At 43.4% G+C, this 22,392-nt stretch overlaps 1 protein-coding gene across 1 annotated transcript in view; it reads right to left on the bottom strand.

Annotated features, from left to right (window-relative positions):
* LOC146019407 (uncharacterized) overlaps positions 1–22,392 on the bottom strand; it is a 36,753-nt gene that overhangs the window by 3,959 nt on the left and 10,402 nt on the right. The window contains exon 3 of the mRNA XM_083151946.1: positions 20,523–20,604. Coding sequence (XP_083008072.1) covers positions 20,523–20,604 — 82 coding nt within the window. The remainder of the gene's footprint in view (positions 1–20,522; positions 20,605–22,392) is intronic.

The following is a 22,392-nucleotide window of genomic DNA, read 5'->3' as shown; positions in this document are numbered from 1 at the left end:
AAAACATGGATAGAAAGGATCTCATAAAATACAAACAGAAACCGATTGAAAACAAAGAATACGAATTAAATTTCATCACACAATATAACAGCCAACATCAAGAAATAAACAAGATACTGAAGAAATACTGGTACATACTAAAATCAGATGAAAACCTAAAAGACATTCTACCAAACGAGCCTAAAATCATTTTCAAAAAAGCTAGAAACTTGAAGCAAGAACTAACGAAGAGTTTCATTTCACCAGAAAAAATCAAAATTCAAAAAAATGAAGGCTTCACACATTGCTTAAACTGTTTGGCTTGCAAAACCACCAGACAAAGACACACAAAATCAAAAAAAGAATTCAAATCCAATCAAACAAACAAAACTCATCAAATAAAAGATTCAATAACCTGTGAGACCGAAGGCCTTATATACCTATTGGAATGTCCATGTGGGCTCCAATATATCGGCCAAACGAAGAGAAAACTGAAAATAAGAATAAGAGAACATCTGTACAACATCAAAAAAGGATTACAAACACACAGTGTCTCAAATCACTTCCGGGAACACCATAATAAAGATGCATCATTGATTAAATTCATGGGAATCCAAAAAATTAACAAACACTGGAGAGGTGGAGACCATATCGCATCTTTATTACAAAATGAAACACGATGGATCTACCATCTAAAAACCTTACACCCTCAAGGCTTAAATATAGACTTTGACATTAAAAGTTTTTTATAACGGAAAAAATCCTCAGAAATTCTCGCCATGTATATATATTTGATATTTTCAGTCACTTTGATTTTTATCTTTATTTATTTTATTTTTATTTTCTTAATTTTTCATCATTTTTTCATTTCTTTCATTTTTCCTTCTTTTTCATTCTTTATTTTGCTTTTTTCCTACTATTATTTTTTTATTTAGCTTTATTTATTCTCATTTATTTATATTTTTATTTCTATTTCTTTATGCATATATTTATTTGGTACTTATGTAGTATCTGGGCTGCCGATTTTTTGATTGTATGCCTTAAGTTAAGGCATACAATCAGATGCGATGCGATGCGATATCGCATCGCATCGCATCGCATCGCATGCGACCATCGGATGCGATGACCCGATTTTTCCATAGGAATCAATGTTAAAATGGACTGAGTCCATTTTAACATGGAATTCAATGGGAAAAAGGGGTCCTTTTCATACCCCTACTATCCAAGTGGGCATGGAGTTGGATATAAACCTGTGGCGAGCGTAGCGAGCCACCGAGCCCGAAGCGTGGCGAGCGAAGCGAGCCCCGCGAGGGGCCGGTATTCTGTGTCCCCTCGCGGGGCTCGCTACGCTCGCCACGCTTCGGGCTCGGTGGCTCGCTACGCTCGCCACAGGTTTATATCCAACTCCATGCCCACTTGGATAGTAGGGGTATGAAAAGGACCCCTTTTTCCCATTGAATTCCATGTTAAAATGGACTCTGTCCATTTTAACATTGATTCCTATGGAAAAATCGGGTCATCGCATCGCATCGCATCGCATCGCATCGATGGTCGCATGCGATGCGATGCGATGTGCCCGATTCGACCCGATTTAGAAATCGGCAGCCCAGATACTACATAAGTACCATTTATTTTTGTTTGTCTACCTTTTCTCCTTTGTATACAACTTTCAATGTTTACTTCTTCTTTCATTGCAATACCCATATTTTATATGGAGTGCTACATGCGATTGCCTCCCATTTTTTACACAGACTTCCTGCTGCAAGTTCCGTTTTTTACAAAATAAAGTTTTTTGACAAAAGAAAAAAAAGAGAAAAAAAAGAAAGAAACCACCCCATAAATAGAGGGTGGAGAACCAGCACAGGTATCCATGACTAAGTGCGCAAGCACGAAACGCGTTGGAGCCAGCAAAGCCAGGAGCGAGTGTCACGTCTGTCGGAAGTACAAGCGCTGAAGCCGGAAGCCGCCGCACGGGACTCCGAACTTGGAGAGAAAGCCGCATCCCGTCACGGTATCGTAGCTAGGGCTAGTCAGCTGTACATTGTACTGAAAGACCTCGATTTACTCGCTAAAAGACTTTGCCACAATATCACTAAAGAGCTTAAACATTAATAGCCGCTGTTTATTATTTTATATATGGTATTGCACTCTTCTCTCTCCTCTCACTTTAAACTCTCCTTTTACTTGCTGCTAAGTGTTTTTTCTGTTTGTTTTGTTAATCTTATTTTATTTTAATTTTTTAGTTTTATTTATTTAAATTTTTTTTTTTTTTTTATTATTTTTTAATTTTTCTTTTCTTTTTTTAATCCATTTTATCCCAATTACCCCCAGCGCTTTGATTCTATTTTTGTCCTATGTATTATACACTAGCCGCCAGACTGAGGTATGTACTATACACTAGCCGCCAGACTGAGGTATGTATTATACACTAGCCACCAGACTGAGGTATGTATTATAAACTAGCCACTAGACTGAGGTATGTATTATACACTAGCCACTAGACTGAGGTATGTATTATACACTAGCCACCAGACTGAGGTATGTATTATACACTAGCCGCCAGACTGAGGTATGTACTATACACTAGCCGCCAGACTTAGGTATGTTATACACTAGCCGCCAGACTGAGGTATGTACTATACACTAGCCACCAGACTGGGGTATGTATTACACACTAGCCATCAGACTGAGGTATGTACTAAACACTAGCCACCAGTCTGGGGTATGTATTACACACTAGCCGCCAGACTGAGGTATGTATTATACACTAGCCACCAAATTGAGGTATGTTATACACTAGCCGCCAGACTGAGGTATTTATTATACACTAGCGACCACACTGAGGTGTGTATTATACACTAGCCGCCAGACTGAGGTATGTACTATACACTAGCCGCCAGACTGAGGTATGTATTATACACTAGTCGCCAGACTGAGGTATGTATTATAAACTAGCCATCAGACTGTGGTATGTATTATACAATAGCCGCCAGACTGAGGTATGTACTATACCCTAGCCGCCAGACTGAGGTATGTATTATACACTAGCCACCAGACTGAGGTATGTACTATACACTAGCCACCAGACTGAGGAATGTAGTATACACTAGCCACTAGACTGAGGCATGTAGTATACACTAGCCACTAGACTGAGGCATGTATTATACACTAGCCACTAGACTGAGGTATGTATTATACACTAGCCACTAGACTGAGGAATGTATTATACACTAGCCACAAGACTGAGGTATGTATTATAAACTAGCCACCAGACTGAGGTATGTATTGTACAGTAGCCACCAGACTGAGGTATGTATTATACACTAGCCACCAGACTGAGGTATGTTATACACTAGCCATCAGACTGAGGTATGTTATACACTAGCCGCCAGATTGAGGTATGTTATACACTAGCCACCAGATTGAGGTATGTTATACACTAGCCGCCAGATTGAGGTATGTTATACACTAGCCGCCAGACTGAGGTATGTATTATACACTAGCCACCAGACTGAGGTATGTATTATACACTAGCCGCCAGACTGTGGTATGTATTATACACTAGCCACCAAATTGAGGTATGTTATACACTAGCTGCCACACTGAGGTATGTATTATACACTAGCGACCACACTGAGGTATGTATTATACACTAGCGACCACACTGAGGTATGTATTATACACTAGCCACCAGACTGAGGTATGTATTATACACTAGCCGCCAGACTGAGGTATGTATTATACACTAGCCGCCAGACTGTGGTATGTATTATACACTAGCCGCCAGACTGAGGTATGTACTATACACTAGCCGCCAGACTGAGGTATGTATTATACACTAGCCGCCAGACTGAGGTATGTATTATACACTAGCCGCCAGACTGAGGTATGTACTATACACTAGCCACCAGACTGAGGTATGTTATACATTAGCCACCAGACTGAGGTATGATATACACTAGCCACCAGACTGAGGTATGTACTATACACTAGCCACCAGACTGAGGTATGTTATACACTAGCCACCAGACTGAGGTATGTACTATACACTAGCCGCCAGACTGAGATATGTACTATACACTAGCCGCCAGACTGAAGTATGTTATACACTAGCCGCCAGACTGAGGTATGTACTATACACTAGCCGCCAGACTGAGGTATGTTATACACTAGCCGCCAGACTGAGGTATGTATTATACACTAGCCGCCAGACTGAGGTATGTATTATACACTAGCCGCAAGACTGTGGTATGTATTATACACTAGCCGCCAGACTGAGGTATGTACTATACACTAGCCGCCAGACTGAGGTATGTATTATACACTAGTCGCCAGACTGAGGTATGTATTATAAACTAGCCACCAGACTGAGGTATGTATTATACACTAGCCACCAGACTGAGGTATGCACTATACACTAGCCACCAGACTGAGGTATGTACTATATACTAGCCACCAGACTGAGGTATGTACTATACACTAGCCACCAGACTGAAGTATGTTATACACTAGCCGCCAGACTGAAGTATGTTATACACTAGCCGCCAGAATGAGGTTTGTATTATACACAAGCCGCCAGACTGAGGTATGTACTATACACTAGCCGCCAGACTGAGGTATGTACTATACACTAGCCGCCAGACTGAGGTATGTACTATACACTAGCCGCCAGACTGAGGTATGTTATACACTAGCCGCCAGACTGAGGTATGTATTATACACTAGTCGCCAGACTGAGGTATGTATTATACACTAGCCGCCAGACTGTGGTATGTATTATACACTAGCCGCCAGACTGAGGTATGTACTATACACTAGCCGCCAGACTGAGGTATGTATTATACACTAGTCGCCAGACTGAGGTATGTATTATAAACTAGCCGCCAGACTGAGGTATGTATTATACACTAGCCACCAGACTGAGGTATGTACTATACACTAGCCACCAGACTGAGGTATGTAGTATACACTAGCCACTAGACTAAGGCATGTATTATACACTAGCCACTAGACTGAGGCATGTATTATACACTAGCCACTAGACTGAGGTATGTATTATACACTAGCCACTAGACTGAGGAATGTATTATACACTAGCCACAAGACTGAGGTATGTATTATAAACTAGCCACCAGACTGAGGTATGTATTGTACAGTAGCCACCAGACTGAGGTATGTATTATACACTAGCCACCAGACTGAGGTATGTTATACACTAGCCATCAGACTGAGGTATGTTATACACTAGCCGCCAGATTGAGGTATGTTATACACTAGCCGCCAGATTGAGGTATGTACTATACACTAGCCGCCAGACTGAGGTATGTTATACACTAGCCGCCAGACTGAGGTATGTTATACACTAGCCGCCAGACTGAGGTATGTATTATACACTAGCCGCCAGACTGAGGTATGTATTATACACTAGCCGCCAGACTGAGGTATGTATTATACACTAGCCGCCAGACTGTGGTATGTATTATACACTAGCCGCCAGACTGAGGTATGTACTATACACTAGCCGCCAGACTGAGGTATGTATTATACACTAGTCTCCAGACTGAGGTATGTATTATACACTAGCCGCCAGACTGAGGTATGTATTATACACTAGCCACCAGACTGAGGTATGTACTATACACTAGCCACCAGACTGAGGTATGTAGTATACACTAGCCACTAGACTGAGGCATGTATTATACACTAGCCACTAGACTGAGGTATGTATTATACACTAGCCACTAGACTGAGGAATGTATTATACACTAGCCACAAGACTGAGGTATGTATTATAAACTAGCCACCAGACTGAGGTATGTATTGTACAGTAGCCACCAGACTGAGGTATGTATTATACACTAGCCACCAGACTGAGGTATGTTATACACTAGCCATCAGACTGAGGTATGTTATACACTAGCCGCCAGATTGAGGTATGTTATACACTAGCCGCCAGATTGAGGTATGTTATACACTAGCCGCCAGATTGAGGTATGTTATACACTAGCCGCCAGACTGAGGTATGTACTATACACTAGCCACCAGACTGAGGTATGTACTATACACTAGCCACCAGACTGAGGTATGTACTATACACTAGCAGCCAGACTGAAGTATGTTATACACTAGCCGCCAGAATGAGGTATGTATTATACACAAGCCGCCAGACTGAGGTATGTACTATACACTAGCCGCCAGACTGAGGTATGTACTATACACTAGCCGCCAGACTGAGGTATGTACTATACACTAGCCGCCAGACTGAGGTATGTACTATACACTAGCCGCCAGACTGAGGTATGTATTATACACTAGTCGCCAGACTGAGGTATGTATTATAAACTAGCCGCCAGACTGAGGTATGTATTATACACTAGCCACCAGACTGAGGTATGTACTATACACTAGCCACCAGACTGAGGCATGTACTATACACTAGCCACTAGACTGAGGCATGTATTATACACTAGACTGAGGCATGTATTATACACTAGCCACTAGACTGAGGTATGTATTATACACTAGCCACTAGACTGAGGAATGTATTATACACTAGCCACCAGACTGAGGTATGTATTATACACTAGCCACCAGACTGAGGTATGTACTATACACTAGCCACCAGACTGAGGTATGTTATACACTAGCCACCAGACTGAGGTATGTTATACACTAGCCACCAGACTGAGGTATGTACTATACACTAGCCACCAGACTGAGGTATGTTATACACTAGCCACCAGACTGAGGTATGTACTATACACTAGCCGCCAGACTGAGGTATGTACTATACACTAGCCGCCAGACTGAAGTATGTTATACACTAGCCGCCAGAATGAGGTATGTATTATACACAAGCCGCCAGACTGAGGTATGTATTATACACTATCCGCCAGACTGAGGTATGTACTATACACTAGCCGCCAGACTGAGGTATGTTATACACTAGCCGCCAGACTGAGGTATGTTATACACTAGCCGCCAGACTGAGGTATATATTATACACTAGCCGCCAGACTGAGGTATGTATTATACACTAGCCGCCAGACTGAGGTATGTACTATACACTAGCCACCAGACTGAGGTATGTAGTATACACTAGCCACTAGACTGAGGCATGTATTATACACTAGCCACTAGACTGAGGCATGTATTATACACTAGCCACTAGACTGAGGAATGTATTATACACTAGCCACAAGACTGAGGTATGTATTATAAACTAGCCACCAGACTGAGGTATGTATTGTACAGTAGCCACCAGACTGAGGTATGTATTATACACTAGCCACCAGACTGAGGTATGTTATACACTAGCCATCAGACTGAGGTATGTTATACACTAGCCGCCAGATTGAGGTATGTTATACACTAGCCGCCAGATTGAGGTATGTTATACACTAGCCGCCAGATTGAGGTATGTTATACACTAGCCGCCAGATTGAGGTATGTTATACACTAGCCGTCAGATTGAGGTATGTACTATACACTAGCCGCCAGACTGAGGTATGTTATACACTAGCCGCCAGACTGAGGTATGTTATACACTAGCCGCCAGACTGAGGTATGTATTATACACTAGCGGCCAGACTGAGGTATGTATTATACACTAGCCGCCAGACTGAGGTATGTATTATACACTAGCCGCCAGACTGAGGTATGTACTATACACTAGCCGCCAGACTGAGGTATGTATTATACACTAGCCACCAGACTGAGGTATGTATTATAAACTAGCCACTAGACTGAGGTATGTATTATACACTAGCCACTAGACTGAGGTATGTATTATACACTAGCCACCAGACTGAGGTATGTATTATACACTAGCCGCCAGACTGAGGTATGTACTATACACTAGCTGCCAGACTTAGGTATGTTATACACTAGCCGCCAGACTGAGGTATGTACTATACACTAGCCACCAGACTGGGGTATGTATTACACACTAGCCATCAGACTGAGGTATGTACTAAACACTAGCCACCAGTCTGGGGTATGTATTACACACTAGCCGCCAGACTGAGGTATGTATTATACACTAGCCACCAAATTGAGGTATGTTATACACTAGCCACAAGACTGAGGTATTTATTATACACTAGCGACCACACTGAGGTGTGTATTATACACTAGCCGCCAGACTGAGGTATGTACTATACACTAGCCGCCAGACTGAGGTATGTATTATACACTAGTCGCCAGACTGAGGTATGTATTATAAACTAGCCATCAGACTGTGGTATGTATTATACAATAGCCGCCAGACTGAGGTATGTACTATACCCTAGCCGCCAGACTGAGGTATGTATTATACACTAGCCACCAGACTGAGGTATGTACTATACACTAGCCACCAGACTGAGGAATGTAGTATACACTAGCCACTAGACTGAGGCATGTATTATACACTAGCCACTAGACTGAGGCATGTATTATACACTAGCCACTAGATTGAGGTATGTATTATACACTAGCCACTAGACTGAGGAATGTATTATACACTAGCCACAAGACTGAGGTATGTATTATAAACTAGCCACCAGACTGAGGTATGTATTGTACAGTAGCCACCAGACTGAGGTATGTATTATACACTAGCCACCAGACTGAGGTATGTTATACACTAGCCATCAGACTGAGGTATGTTATACACTAGCCGCCAGATTGAGGTATGTTATACACTAGTTACCAGATTGAGGTATGTTATACACTAGCCACCAGATTGAGGTATGTTATACACTAGCCGCCAGACTGAGGTATGTATTATACACTAGCCACCAGACTGAGGTATGTATTATACACTAGCCGCCAGACTGTGGTATGTATTATACACTAGCCGCCAGACTGTGGTATGTATTATACACTAGCCGCCAGACTGAGGTATGTACTATACACTAGCCGCCAGACTGAGGTATGTATTATACACTAGCCGCCAGACTGAGGTATGTATTATACACTAGCCGCCAGACTGAGGTATGTACTATACACTAGCCGCCAGACTGAGGTATGTTATACACTAGCCACCAGACTGAGGTATGTTATACACTAGCCACCAGACTGAGGTATGTACTATACACTAGCCACCAGACTGTGGTATGTATTATACACTAGCCGCCAGACTGTGGTATGTATTATACACTAGCCGCCAGACTGAGGTATGTACTATACACTAGCCGCCAGACTGAGGTATGTATTATACACTAGCCGCCAGACTGAGGTATGTATTATACACTAGCCGCCAGACTGAGGTATGTACTATACACTAGCCGCCAGACTGAGGTATGTTATACACTAGCCACCAGACTGAGGTATGTTATACACTAGCCACCAGACTGAGGTATGTACTATACACTAGCCACCAGACTGAGGTATGTTATACACTAGCCGCCAGACTGAGGTATGTTATACACTAGCCGCCAGACTGAGGTATGTTATACACTAGCCGCCAGACTGAGGTATGTATTATACACTAGCCGCCAGACTGAGGTATGTATTATACACTAGCCGCCAGACTGAGGTATGTATTATACACTAGCCGCCAGACTGTGGTATGTATTATACACTAGCCGCCAGACTGAGGTATGTACTATACACTAGCCGCCAGACTGAGGTATGTATTATACACTAGTCTCCAGACTGAGGTATGTATTATACACTAGCCGCCAGACTGAGGTATGTATTATACACTAGCCACCAGACTGAGGTATGTACTATACACTAGCCACCAGACTGAGGTATGTAGTATACACTAGCCACCAGACTGAGGCATGTATTATACACTAGCCACTAGACTGAGGTATGTATTATACACTAGCCACTAGACTGAGGAATGTATTATACACTAGCCACAAGACTGAGGTATGTATTATAAACTAGCCACCAGACTGAGGTATGTATTGTACAGTAGCCACCAGACTGAGGTATGTATTGTACACTAGCCACCAGACTGAGGTATGTTATACACTAGCCATCAGACTGAGGTATGTTATACACTAGCCGCCAGATTGAGGTATGTTATACACTAGCCGCCAGATTGAGGTATGTTATACACTAGCCGCCAGATTGAGGTATGTTATACACTAGCCGCCAGACTGAGGTATGTACTATACACTAGCCACCAGACTGAGGTATGTACTATACACTAGCCACCAGACTGAGGTATGTACTATACACTAGCAGCCAGACTGAAGTATGTTATACACTAGCCGCCAGAATGAGGTATGTATTATACACAAGCCGCCAGACTGAGGTATGTACTATACACTAGCCGCCAGACTGAGGTATGTACTATACACTAGCCGCCAGACTGAGGTATGTACTATACACTAGCCGCCAGACTGAGGTATGTACTATACACTAGCCGCCAGACTGAGGTATGTATTATACACTAGTCGCCAGACTGAGGTATGTATTATAAACTAGCCGCCAGACTGAGGTATGTATTATACACTAGCCACCAGACTGAGGTATGTACTATACACTAGCCACCAGACTGAGGCATGTACTATACACTAGCCACCAGACTGAGGCATGTATTATACACTAGACTGAGGCATGTATTATACACTAGCCACTAGACTGAGGTATGTATTATACACTAGCCACTAGACTGAGGAATGTATTATACACTAGCCACCAGACTGAGGTATGTATTATACACTAGCCACCAGACTGAGGTATGTACTATACACTAGCCACCAGACTGAGGTATGTTATACACTAGCCACCAGACTGAGGTATGTTATACACTAGCCACCAGACTGAGGTATGTACTATACACTAGCCACCAGACTGAGGTATGTTATACACTAGCCACCAGACTGAGGTATGTACTATACACTAGCCGCCAGACTGAGGTATGTACTATACACTAGCCGCCAGACTGAAGTATGTTATACACTAGCCGCCAGAATGAGGTATGTATTATACACAAGCCGCCAGACTGAGGTATGTATTATACACTATCCGCCAGACTGAGGTATATACTATACACTAGCCGCCAGACTGAGGTATGTTATACACTAGCCGCCAGACTGAGGTATGTTATACACTAGCCGCCAGACTGAGGTATGTATTATACACTAGCCGCCAGACTGAGGTATGTATTATACACTAGCCGCCAGACTGAGGTATGTACTATACACTAGCCACCAGACTGAGGTATGTAGTATACACTAGCCACTAGACTGAGGCATGTATTATACACTAGCCACTAGACTGAGGCATGTATTATACACTAGCCACTAGACTGAGGAATGTATTATACACTAGCCACAAGACTGAGGTATGTATTATAAACTAGCCACCAGACTGAGGTATGTATTGTACAGTAGCCACCAGACTGAGGTATGTATTATACACTAGCCACCAGACTGAGGTATGTTATACACTAGCCATCAGACTGAGGTATGTTATACACTAGCCGCCAGATTGAGGTATGTTATACACTAGCCGCCAGATTGAGGTATGTTATACACTAGCCGCCAGATTGAGGTATGTTATACACTAGCCGCCAGATTGAGGTATGTTATACACTAGCCGTCAGATTGAGGTATGTACTATACACTAGCCGCCAGACTGAGGTATGTTATACACTAGCCGCCAGACTGAGGTATGTTATACACTAGCCGCCAGACTGAGGTATGTATTATACACTAGCGGCCAGACTGAGGTATGTATTATACACTAGCCGCCAGACTGAGGTATGTATTATACACTAGCCGCCAGACTGAGGTATGTACTATACACTAGCCGCCAGACTGAGGTATGTATTATACACTAGCCACCAGACTGAGGTATGTATTATAAACTAGCCACTAGACTGAGGTATGTATTATACACTAGCCACTAGACTGAGGTATGTATTATACACTAGCCACCAGACTGAGGTATGTATTATACACTAGCCGCCAGACTGAGGTATGTACTATACACTAGCTGCCAGACTTAGGTATGTTATACACTAGCCGCCAGACTGAGGTATGTACTATACACTAGCCACCAGACTGGGGTATGTATTACACACTAGCCATCAGACTGAGGTATGTACTAAACACTAGCCACCAGTCTGGGGTATGTATTACACACTAGCCGCCAGACTGAGGTATGTATTATACACTAGCCACCAAATTGAGGTATGTTATACACTAGCCACCAGACTGAGGTATTTATTATACACTAGCGACCACACTGAGGTGTGTATTATACACTAGCCGCCAGACTGAGGTATGTACTATACACTAGCCGCCAGACTGAGGTATGTATTATACACTAGTCGCCAGACTGAGGTATGTATTATAAACTAGCCATCAGACTGTGGTATGTATTATACAATAGCCGCCAGACTGAGGTATGTACTATACCCTAGCCGCCAGACTGAGGTATGTATTATACACTAGCCACCAGACTGAGGTATGTACTATACACTAGCCACCAGACTGAGGAATGTAGTATACACTAGCCACTAGACTGAGGCATGTATTATACACTAGCCACTAGACTGAGGCATGTATTATACACTAGCCACTAGATTGAGGTATGTATTATACACTAGCCACTAGACTGAGGAATGTATTATACACTAGCCACAAGACTGAGGTATGTATTATAAACTAGCCACCAGACTGAGGTATGTATTGTACAGTAGCCACCAGACTGAGGTATGTATTATACACTAGCCACCAGACTGAGGTATGTTATACACTAGCCATCAGACTGAGGTATGTTATACACTAGCCGCCAGATTGAGGTATGTTATACACTAGTTACCAGATTGAGGTATGTTATACACTAGCCACCAGATTGAGGTATGTTATACACTAGCCGCCAGACTGAGGTATGTATTATACACTAGCCGCCAGACTGAGGTATGTATTATACACTAGCCGCCAGACTGTGGTATGTATTATACACTAGCCGCCAGACTGTGGTATGTATTATACACTAGCCGCCAGACTGAGGTATGTACTATACACTAGCCGCCAGACTGAGGTATGTATTATACACTAGCCGCCAGACTGAGGTATGTATTATACACTAGCCGCCAGACTGAGGTATGTACTATACACTAGCCGCCAGACTGAGGTATGTTATACACTAGCCACCAGACTGAGGTATGTTATACACTAGCCACCAGACTGAGGTATGTACTATACACTAGCCACCAGACTGAGGTATGTTATACACTAGCCACCAGACTGAGGTATGTACTATACACTAGCCGCCAGACTGAGATATGTACTATACACTAGCCGCCAGACTGAAGTATGTTATACACTAGCCGCCAGACTGAGGTATGTACTATACACTAGCCGCCAGACTGAGGTATGTTATACACTAGCCGCCAGACTGAGGTATGTTATACACTAGCCGCCAGACTGAGGTATGTTATACACTAGCTGCCAGACTGAGGTATGTATTATACACTAGCCGCCAGACTGAGGTATGTATTATACACTAGCCGCCAGACTGAGGTATGTACTATACACTAGCCGCCAGACTGAGGTATGTACTATACACTAGCCGCCAGACTGAGGTATGTATTATACACTAGTCGCCAGACTGAGGTATGTATTATAAACTAGCCACCAGACTGAGGTATGTATTATACACTAGCCACCAGACTGAGGTATGTACTATACACTAGCCACCAGACTGAGGTATGTACTATACACTAGCCACCAGACTGAGGTATGTACTATACACTAGCCACCAGACTGAAGTATGTTATACACTAGCCGCCAGACTGAAGTATGTTATACACTAGCCGCCAGAATGAGGTATGTATTATACACAAGCCGCCAGACTGAGGTATGTACTATACACTAGCCGCCAGACTGAGGTATGTACTATACACTAGCCGCCAGACTGAGGTATGTACTATACACTAGCCGCCAGACTGAGGTATGTTATACACTAGCCGCCAGACTGAGGTATGTATTATACACTAGTCGCCAGACTGAGGTATGTATTATACACTAGCCGCCAGACTGTGGTATGTATTATACACTAGCCGCCAGACTGAGGTATGTACTATACACTAGCCGCCAGACTGAGGTATGTATTATACACTAGTCGCCAGACTGAGGTATGTATTATAAACTAGCCGCCAGACTGAGGTATGTATTATACACTAGCCACCAGACTGAGGTATGTACTATACACTAGCCACCAGACTGAGGTATGTAGTATACACTAGCCACTAGACTGAGGCATGTATTATACACTAGCCACTAGACTGAGGCATGTATTATACACTAGCCACTAGACTGAGGTATGTATTATACACTAGCCACTAGACTGAGGAATGTATTATACACTAGCCACAAGACTGAGGTATGTATTATAAACTAGCCACCAGACTGAGGTATGTATTGTACAGTAGCCACCAGACTGAGGTATGTATTATACACTAGCCACCAGACTGAGGTATGTTATACACTAGCCATCAGACTGAGGTATGTTATACACTAGCCGCCAGATTGAGGTATGTTATACACTAGCCGCCAGATTGAGGTATGTACTATACACTAGCCGCCAGACTGAGGTATGTTATACACTAGCCGCCAGACTGAGGTATGTTATACACTAGCCGCCAGACTGAGGTATGTATTATACACTAGCCGCCAGACTGAGGTATGTTATACACTAGCCGCCAGACTGAGGTATGTACTATACACTAGCCACCAGACTGAGGTATGTACTATACACTAGCCACCAGACTGAGGTATGTACTATACACTAGCCACCAGACTGAGGTATGTACTATACACTAGCCACCAGACTGAAGTATGTTATACACTAGCCGCCAGACTGAAGTATGTTATACACTAGCCGCCAGAATGAGGTATGTATTATACACAAGCCGCCAGACTGAGGTATGTACTATACACTAGCCGCCAGACTGAGGTATGTACTATACACTAGCCGCCAGACTGAGGTATGTACTATACACTAGCCGCCAGACTGAGGTATGTTATACACTAGCCGCCAGACTGAGGTATGTATTATACACTAGTCGCCAGACTGAGGTATGTATTATACACTAGCCGCCAGACTGTGGTATGTATTATACACTAGCCGCCAGACTGAGGTATGTACTATACACTAGCCGCCAGACTGAGGTATGTATTATACACTAGTCGCCAGACTGAGGTATGTATTATAAACTAGCCGCCAGACTGAGGTATGTATTATACACTAGCCACCAGACTGAGGTATGTACTATACACTAGCCACCAGACTGAGGTATGTAGTATACACTAGCCACTAGACTGAGGCATGTATTATACACTAGCCACTAGACTGAGGCATGTATTATACACTAGCCACTAGACTGAGGTATGTATTATACACTAGCCACTAGACTGAGGAATGTATTATACACTAGCCACAAGACTGAGGTATGTATTATAAACTAGCCACCAGACTGAGGTATGTATTGTACAGTAGCCACCAGACTGAGGTATGTATTATACACTAGCCACCAGACTGAGGTATGTTATACACTAGCCATCAGACTGAGGTATGTTATACACTAGCCGCCAGATTGAGGTATGTTATACACTAGCCGCCAGATTGAGGTATGTACTATACACTAGCCGCCAGACTGAGGTATGTTATACACTAGCCGCCAGACTGAGGTAGGTTATACACTAGCCGCCAGACTGAGGTATGTATTATACACTAGCCGCCAGACTGAGGTATGTATTATACACTAGCCGCCAGACTGAGCTATGTATTATACACTAGCCGCCAGACTGTGGTATGTATTATACACTAGCCGCCAGACTGAGGTATGTACTATACACTAGCCGCCAGACTGAGGTATGTATTATACACTAGTCGCCAGACTGAGGTATGTATTATACACTAGCCGCCAGACTGAGGTATGTATTATACACTAGCCACCAGACTGAGGTATGTACTATACACTAGCCACCAGACTGAGGTATGTAGTATACACTAGCCACTAGACTGAGGCATGTATTATACACTAGCCACTAGACTGAGGCATGTATTATACACTAGCCACTAGACTGAGGTATGTATTATACACTAGCCACTAGACTGAGGAATGTATTATACACTAGCCACAAGACTGAGGTATGTATTATAAACTAGCCACCAGACTGAGGTATGTATTGTACAGTAGCCACCAGACTGAGGTATGTATTATACACTAGCCACCAGACTGAGGTATGTTATACACTAGCCATCAGACTGAGGTATGTTATACACTAGCCGCCAGATTGAGGTATGTTATACACTAGCCGCCAGATTGAGGTATGTTATACACTAGCCGCCAGATTGAGGTATGTACTATACACTAGCCACCAGACTGAGGTATGTACTATACACTAGCCACCAGACTGAGGTATGTACTATACACTAGCAGCCAGACTGAAGTATGTACTATACACTAGCCGCCAGACTGAGGTATGTACTATACACTAGCCGCCAGACTGAGGTATGTACTATACACTAGCCGCCAGACTGAGGTATGTACTATACACTAGCCGCCAGACTGAGGTATGTATTATACACTAGCCGCCAGACTGAGGTATGTATTATACACTAGCCGCCAGACTGTGGTATGTATTATACACTAGCCGCCAGACTGAGGTATGTACTATACACTAGCCGCCAGACTGAGGTATGTATTATACACTAGTCGCCAGACTGAGGTATGTATTATAAACTAGCCGCCAGACTGAGGTATGTATTATACACTAGCCACCAGACTGAGGTATGTACTATACACTAGCCACCAGACTGAGGCATGTAGTATACACTAGCCACTAGACTGAGGCATGTATTATACACTAGCCACTAGACTGAGGCATGTATTATACACTAGCCACTAGACTGAGGTATGTATTATACACTAGCCACTAGACTGAGGAATGTATTATACACTAGCCACAAGACTGAGGTATGTATTATAAACTAGCCACCAGACTGAGGTATGTATTGTACAGTAGCCACCAGACTGAGGTATGTATTATACACTAGCCACCAGACTGAGGTATGTTATACACTACCCATCAGACTGAGGTATGTTATACACTAGCCGCCAGATTGAGGTATGTTATACACTAGCCACCAGACTGAGGTATGTACTATACACTAGCCACCAGACTGAGGTATGTAGTATACACTAGCCACTAGACTGAGGCATGTATTATACACTAGCCACTAGACTGAGGCATGTATTATACACTAGCCACTAGACTGAGGTATGTATTATACACTAGCCACTAGACTGAGGAATGTATTATACACTAGCCACAAGACTGAGGTATGTATTATAAACTAGCCACCAGACTGAGGTATGTATTGTACAGTAGCCACCAGACTGAGGTATGTATTATACACTAGCCACCAGACTGAGGTATGTTATACACTAGCCATCAGACTGAGGTATGTTATACACTAGCCGCCAGAATGAGGTATGTATTATACACAAGCCGCCAGACTGAGGTATGTACTATACACTAGCCGCCAGACTGAGGTATGTACTATACACTAGCCGCCAGACTGAGGTATGTACTATACACTAGCCGCCAGACTGAGGTATGTACTATACACTAGCCGCCAGACTGAGGTATGTACTATACACTAGCCGCCAGACTGAGGTATGTATTATACACTAGCCGCCAGACTGAGGTATGTATTATACACTAGCCGCCAGACTGTGGTATGTATTATACACTAGCCGCCAGACTGAGGTATGTACTATACACTAGCCGCCAGACTGAGGTATGTATTATACACTAGTCGCCAGACTGAGGTATGCATTATAAACTAGCCGCCAGACTGAGGTATGTATTATACACTAGCCACCAGACTGAGGTATGTACTATACACTAGCCACCAGACTGAGGCATGTAGTATACACTAGCCACTAGACTGAGGCATGTATTATACACTAGCCACTAGACTGAGGCATGTATTATACACTAGCCACTAGACTGAGGTATGTATTATACACTAGCCACTAGACTGAGGAATGTATTATACACTAGCCACAAGACTGAGGTATGTATTATAAACTAGCCACCAGACTGAGGTATGTATTGTACAGTAGCCACCAGACTGAGGTATGTATTATACACTAGCCACCAGACTGAGGTATGTTATACACTACCCATCAGACTGAGGTATGTTATACACTAGCCGCCAGATTGAGGTATGTTATACACTAGCCACCAGACTGAGGTATGTACTATACACTAGCCACCAGACTGAGGTATGTAGTATACACTAGCCACTAGACTGAGGCATGTATTATACACTAGCCACTAGACTGAGGCATGTATTATACACTAGCCACTAGACTGAGGTATGTATTATACACTAGCCACTAGACTGAGGAATGTATTATACACTAGCCACAAGACTGAGGTATGTATTATAAACTAGCCACCAGACTGAGGTATGTATTGTACAGTAGCCACCAGACTGAGGTATGTATTATACACTAGCCACCAGACTGAGGTATGTTATACACTAGCCATCAGACTGAGGTATGTTATACACTAGCCGCCAGATTGAGGTATGTTATACACTAGCCGCCAGATTGAGGTATGTACTATACACTAGCCACCAGACTGAGGTATGTACTATACACTAGCCACCAGACTGAGGTATGTACTATACACTAGCAGCCAGACTGAAGTATGTTATACACTAGCCGCCAGAATGAGGTATGTATTATACACAAGCCGCCAGACTGAGGTATGTACTATACACTAGCCGCCAGACTGAGGTATGTACTATACACTAGCCGCCAGACTGAGGTATGTACTATACACTAGCCGCCAGACTGAGGTATGTACTATACACTAGCCGCCAGACTGAGGTATGTACTATACACTAGCCGCCAGACTGAGGTATGTATTATACACTAGCCGCCAGACTGAGGTATGTATTATACACTAGCCGCCAGACTGTGGTATGTATTATACACTAGCCGCCAGACTGAGGTATGTACTATACACTAGCCGCCAGATTGAGGTATGTACTATACACTAGCCGCCAGACTGAGGTATGTTATACACTAGCCGCCAGACTGAGGTATGTTATACACTAGCCGCCAGACTGAGGTATGTATTATACACTAGCCGCCAGACTGAGGTATGTATTATACACTAGCCGCCAGACTGTGGTATGTATTATACACTAGCCGCCAGACTGAGGTATGTACTATACACTAGCCATCAGACTGAGGTATGTATTATACACTGGTCGCCAGACTGAGGTATGTATTATACACTAGCCGCCAGACTGAGGTATGTATTATACACTAGCCACCAGACTGAGGTATGTACTATACACTAGCCACCAGACTGAGGTATGTAGTATACACTAGCCACTAGACTGAGGCATGTATTATACACTAGCCACTAGACTGAGGCATGTATTATACACTAGCCACTAGACTGAGGTATGTATTATACACTAGCCACTAGACTGAGGAATGTATTATACACTAGCCACAAGACTGAGGTATGTATTATAAACTAGCCACCAGACTGAGGTATGTATTGTACAGTAGCCACCAGACTGAGGTATGTATTATACACTAGCCACCAGACTGAGGTATGTTATACACTAGCCATCAGACTGAGGTATGTTATACACTAGCCGCCAGATTGAGGTATGTTATACACTAGCCGCCAGATTGAGGTATGTTATACACTAGCCGCCAGATTGAGGTATGTTATACACTAGCCGCCAGACTGAGGTATGTATTATACACTAGCCACCAGACTGAGGTATGTATTATACACTAGCAGCCAGACTGAGGTATGTATTATACACTAGCCGCCAGACTGTGGTATGTATTATACACTAGCCACCAAATTGAGGTATGTTATACACTAGCCGCCAGACTGAGGTATTTATTATACACTAGCGACCACACTGAGGTATTTATTATACACTAGCGACCACACTGAGGTATGTATTATACACTAGCCGCCAGACTGAGGTATGTATTATACACTAGCCGCCAGACTGAGGTATGTATTATACACTAGCCGCCAGACTGAGGTATGTATTATACACTAGCCACCAGACTGAGGTATGTATTATACACTAGCCACCAGACTGAGGTATGTATTATACACTAGCCATCAGAATGCGGTATGTAGTATACACTAGCCACCAGACTGAGGTATGTTATACACTAGCTACAAGACTGAGGTATGTATTGTACACTAGCCACCAGACTGCGGTATGTATTGTACACTAGCCATCAGACTGAGGTATGTATTGTACACTAGCCATCAGACTGAGGTAAGTATTATACACTAGCCACCAGACTGAGGTATGTTATACACTAGCTACAAGACTGAGGTATGTATTGTACACTAGCCACCAGACTGCGGTATGTATTGTACACTAGCCATCAGACTGAGGTATGTATTGTACACTAGCCATCAGACTGAGGTAAGTATTGTCTTATCCATAAATGGAGCGTCTTATGTGCCTGTGTCCCTTTATCTCAGAAGTCCCAGTGTTGTTGTTATACTCACCATTGCTTTCCCCGAGCTGCAGCTCGCTCCTGTCTGCGCCTGGCGTAGTAGTCTGACTCCACCGTCTCTTGTACAGCTTGTTCTAGAACAATATCATGAACATTAGTGTTGTGGGTACAGACACGTTACACTGACACACTCCACAGGCACACAATTAGCACAATATGTGTATATGCAATAAAGCTTTTATTTATTTATTTAATTAGCAAATAAAAGATAATTTAAATGGGGACTGAAACAGATAAAATATTGGTTTAACTGAAGTGCTGCATTTATCAGGCGCTGGAGAGGTCTATCTGAGGAACAGGGGGTAGCCTCCATGCAGAATGTTCTATGTAAAAGGGGTGTGGCTTGAGGATGGGTGGAGCTACAGGTATGCAAGCTTATCTATTTGTTAGGTGCGAAAACAGCCGCAAAAAGGGGCGACAATGGCGGCAAATTCATCAAAACACCTGAATTTGCGGAACGCCGATCCACGCGGTTATCACCAATGCTGGATTTTCACGCAGGGATTAAATATAGTGAGTTGAATTTGCCCCCCAAAACTGCCAAAAAATTGCTGTTTTTTCACCTGGCAATAAAATTGGTCTTTGATTGAATATCCAATGTTTAACACTGACAATGTTGACTTTCATTTATGGTCGTAATATCAACGTTGTACATGCCAACGTGTCCATAATGACCATCGGCCTAATTTATATTTGTAATCAAACCCGAAGGTTTTCGTATAAATACAATGTTTGGGGATCTGTGGAGAACCTATGCTGCGCAAGTGCAGAATGGGTATTATATTGTCGCTCGTAGCCCGTTGTCAGCCGCAGTATGACTGATGTGACAGATAGTTGCAATGGTGATACAAGGCTGCAGCACTCACATCTCACAAATGCAAGCCGGATGCGTCACTCTCCTACACATGCCTCCTGAGGTACAGTATTTACATTTTTTTAATGACACAAATTGTTCAAACATGAATTGGGCTCCATGTCGACACTGATGTTATGTCGACACCATTTCTGTTTGTGCTTATATGAATGATGTCAAGATTTAAACCATGTTGACATCATCAATGTCAGCCTTCTACTGGTGACAGGGTGAATGTTGACATGTTAAACAGAGAGTGCATTCCTTTAGACCAGCGGTTCTCAAACTCTGGCTCTTGACCCCACAGTGGGCCACGACCATGTCAGCATGTTGCTGACTGTCCGGTTGATGACTTGTCCGGTTGATGACTTCTCTGATTTCTCAGTCAGAGATCCAAGGAGTCTGAAGAATCAGTTGAACTGTCTGTTACTTCAGACTCCTTGCATTACTGGCTTAGAGATCTGGGGAGTCATCAGGCAGGATTCCTGACATCCTCTGACTCATCACCCTGTGCCTCCCCCTGTCACCTTCTGCCTCCCCCTGTCACCTTCTGCCTCCCCATGTCACCATCTGCCTCCCCATGTCACCTTCTGCTGCCCCCTGTCACCATCTGAATCCCCTTTTCACCTTCTGCCTCCCCCTGTCACCCACTGCTTCCCCCTTTCACCTTCTGCCTCCTCTTGTCACCCTCTGACTCCCCCTTTCACCTTCTGCCTCCCCCTTTCACCTGCTGCCTCCCCCTTTCACCTGCTGCCTCCCCATGTCACCCTCTGCCTCCTCCTGTCACCATCTGCCTCCCCGTCACCCTTTGCCTCCCCCTGTCACCCACTGCCATCCCTAAAGCCTCCACGACAGGTAAAAACTTTAACATTCCAATAAATATATTAAAAAACACGTGCAGGGCAGGGACCCCGAAAAGATCTTAACTCTGCAATTGTGTAAGACGTTACATTAGCGGTCACATCACTTCTGTGCCTCCTCAGTGCTGCTGCTCATGTGCGCCCATTCT

Source organism: Crinia signifera, chromosome 7 (genome assembly GCF_055691185.1).
Source record: "Crinia signifera chromosome 7, ASM5569118v1, whole genome shotgun sequence".
Classification (NCBI taxonomy): Eukaryota; Metazoa; Chordata; class Amphibia; order Anura; family Myobatrachidae; genus Crinia; species Crinia signifera.
This window is presented reverse-complemented; position numbering and strand designations above follow the sequence as displayed.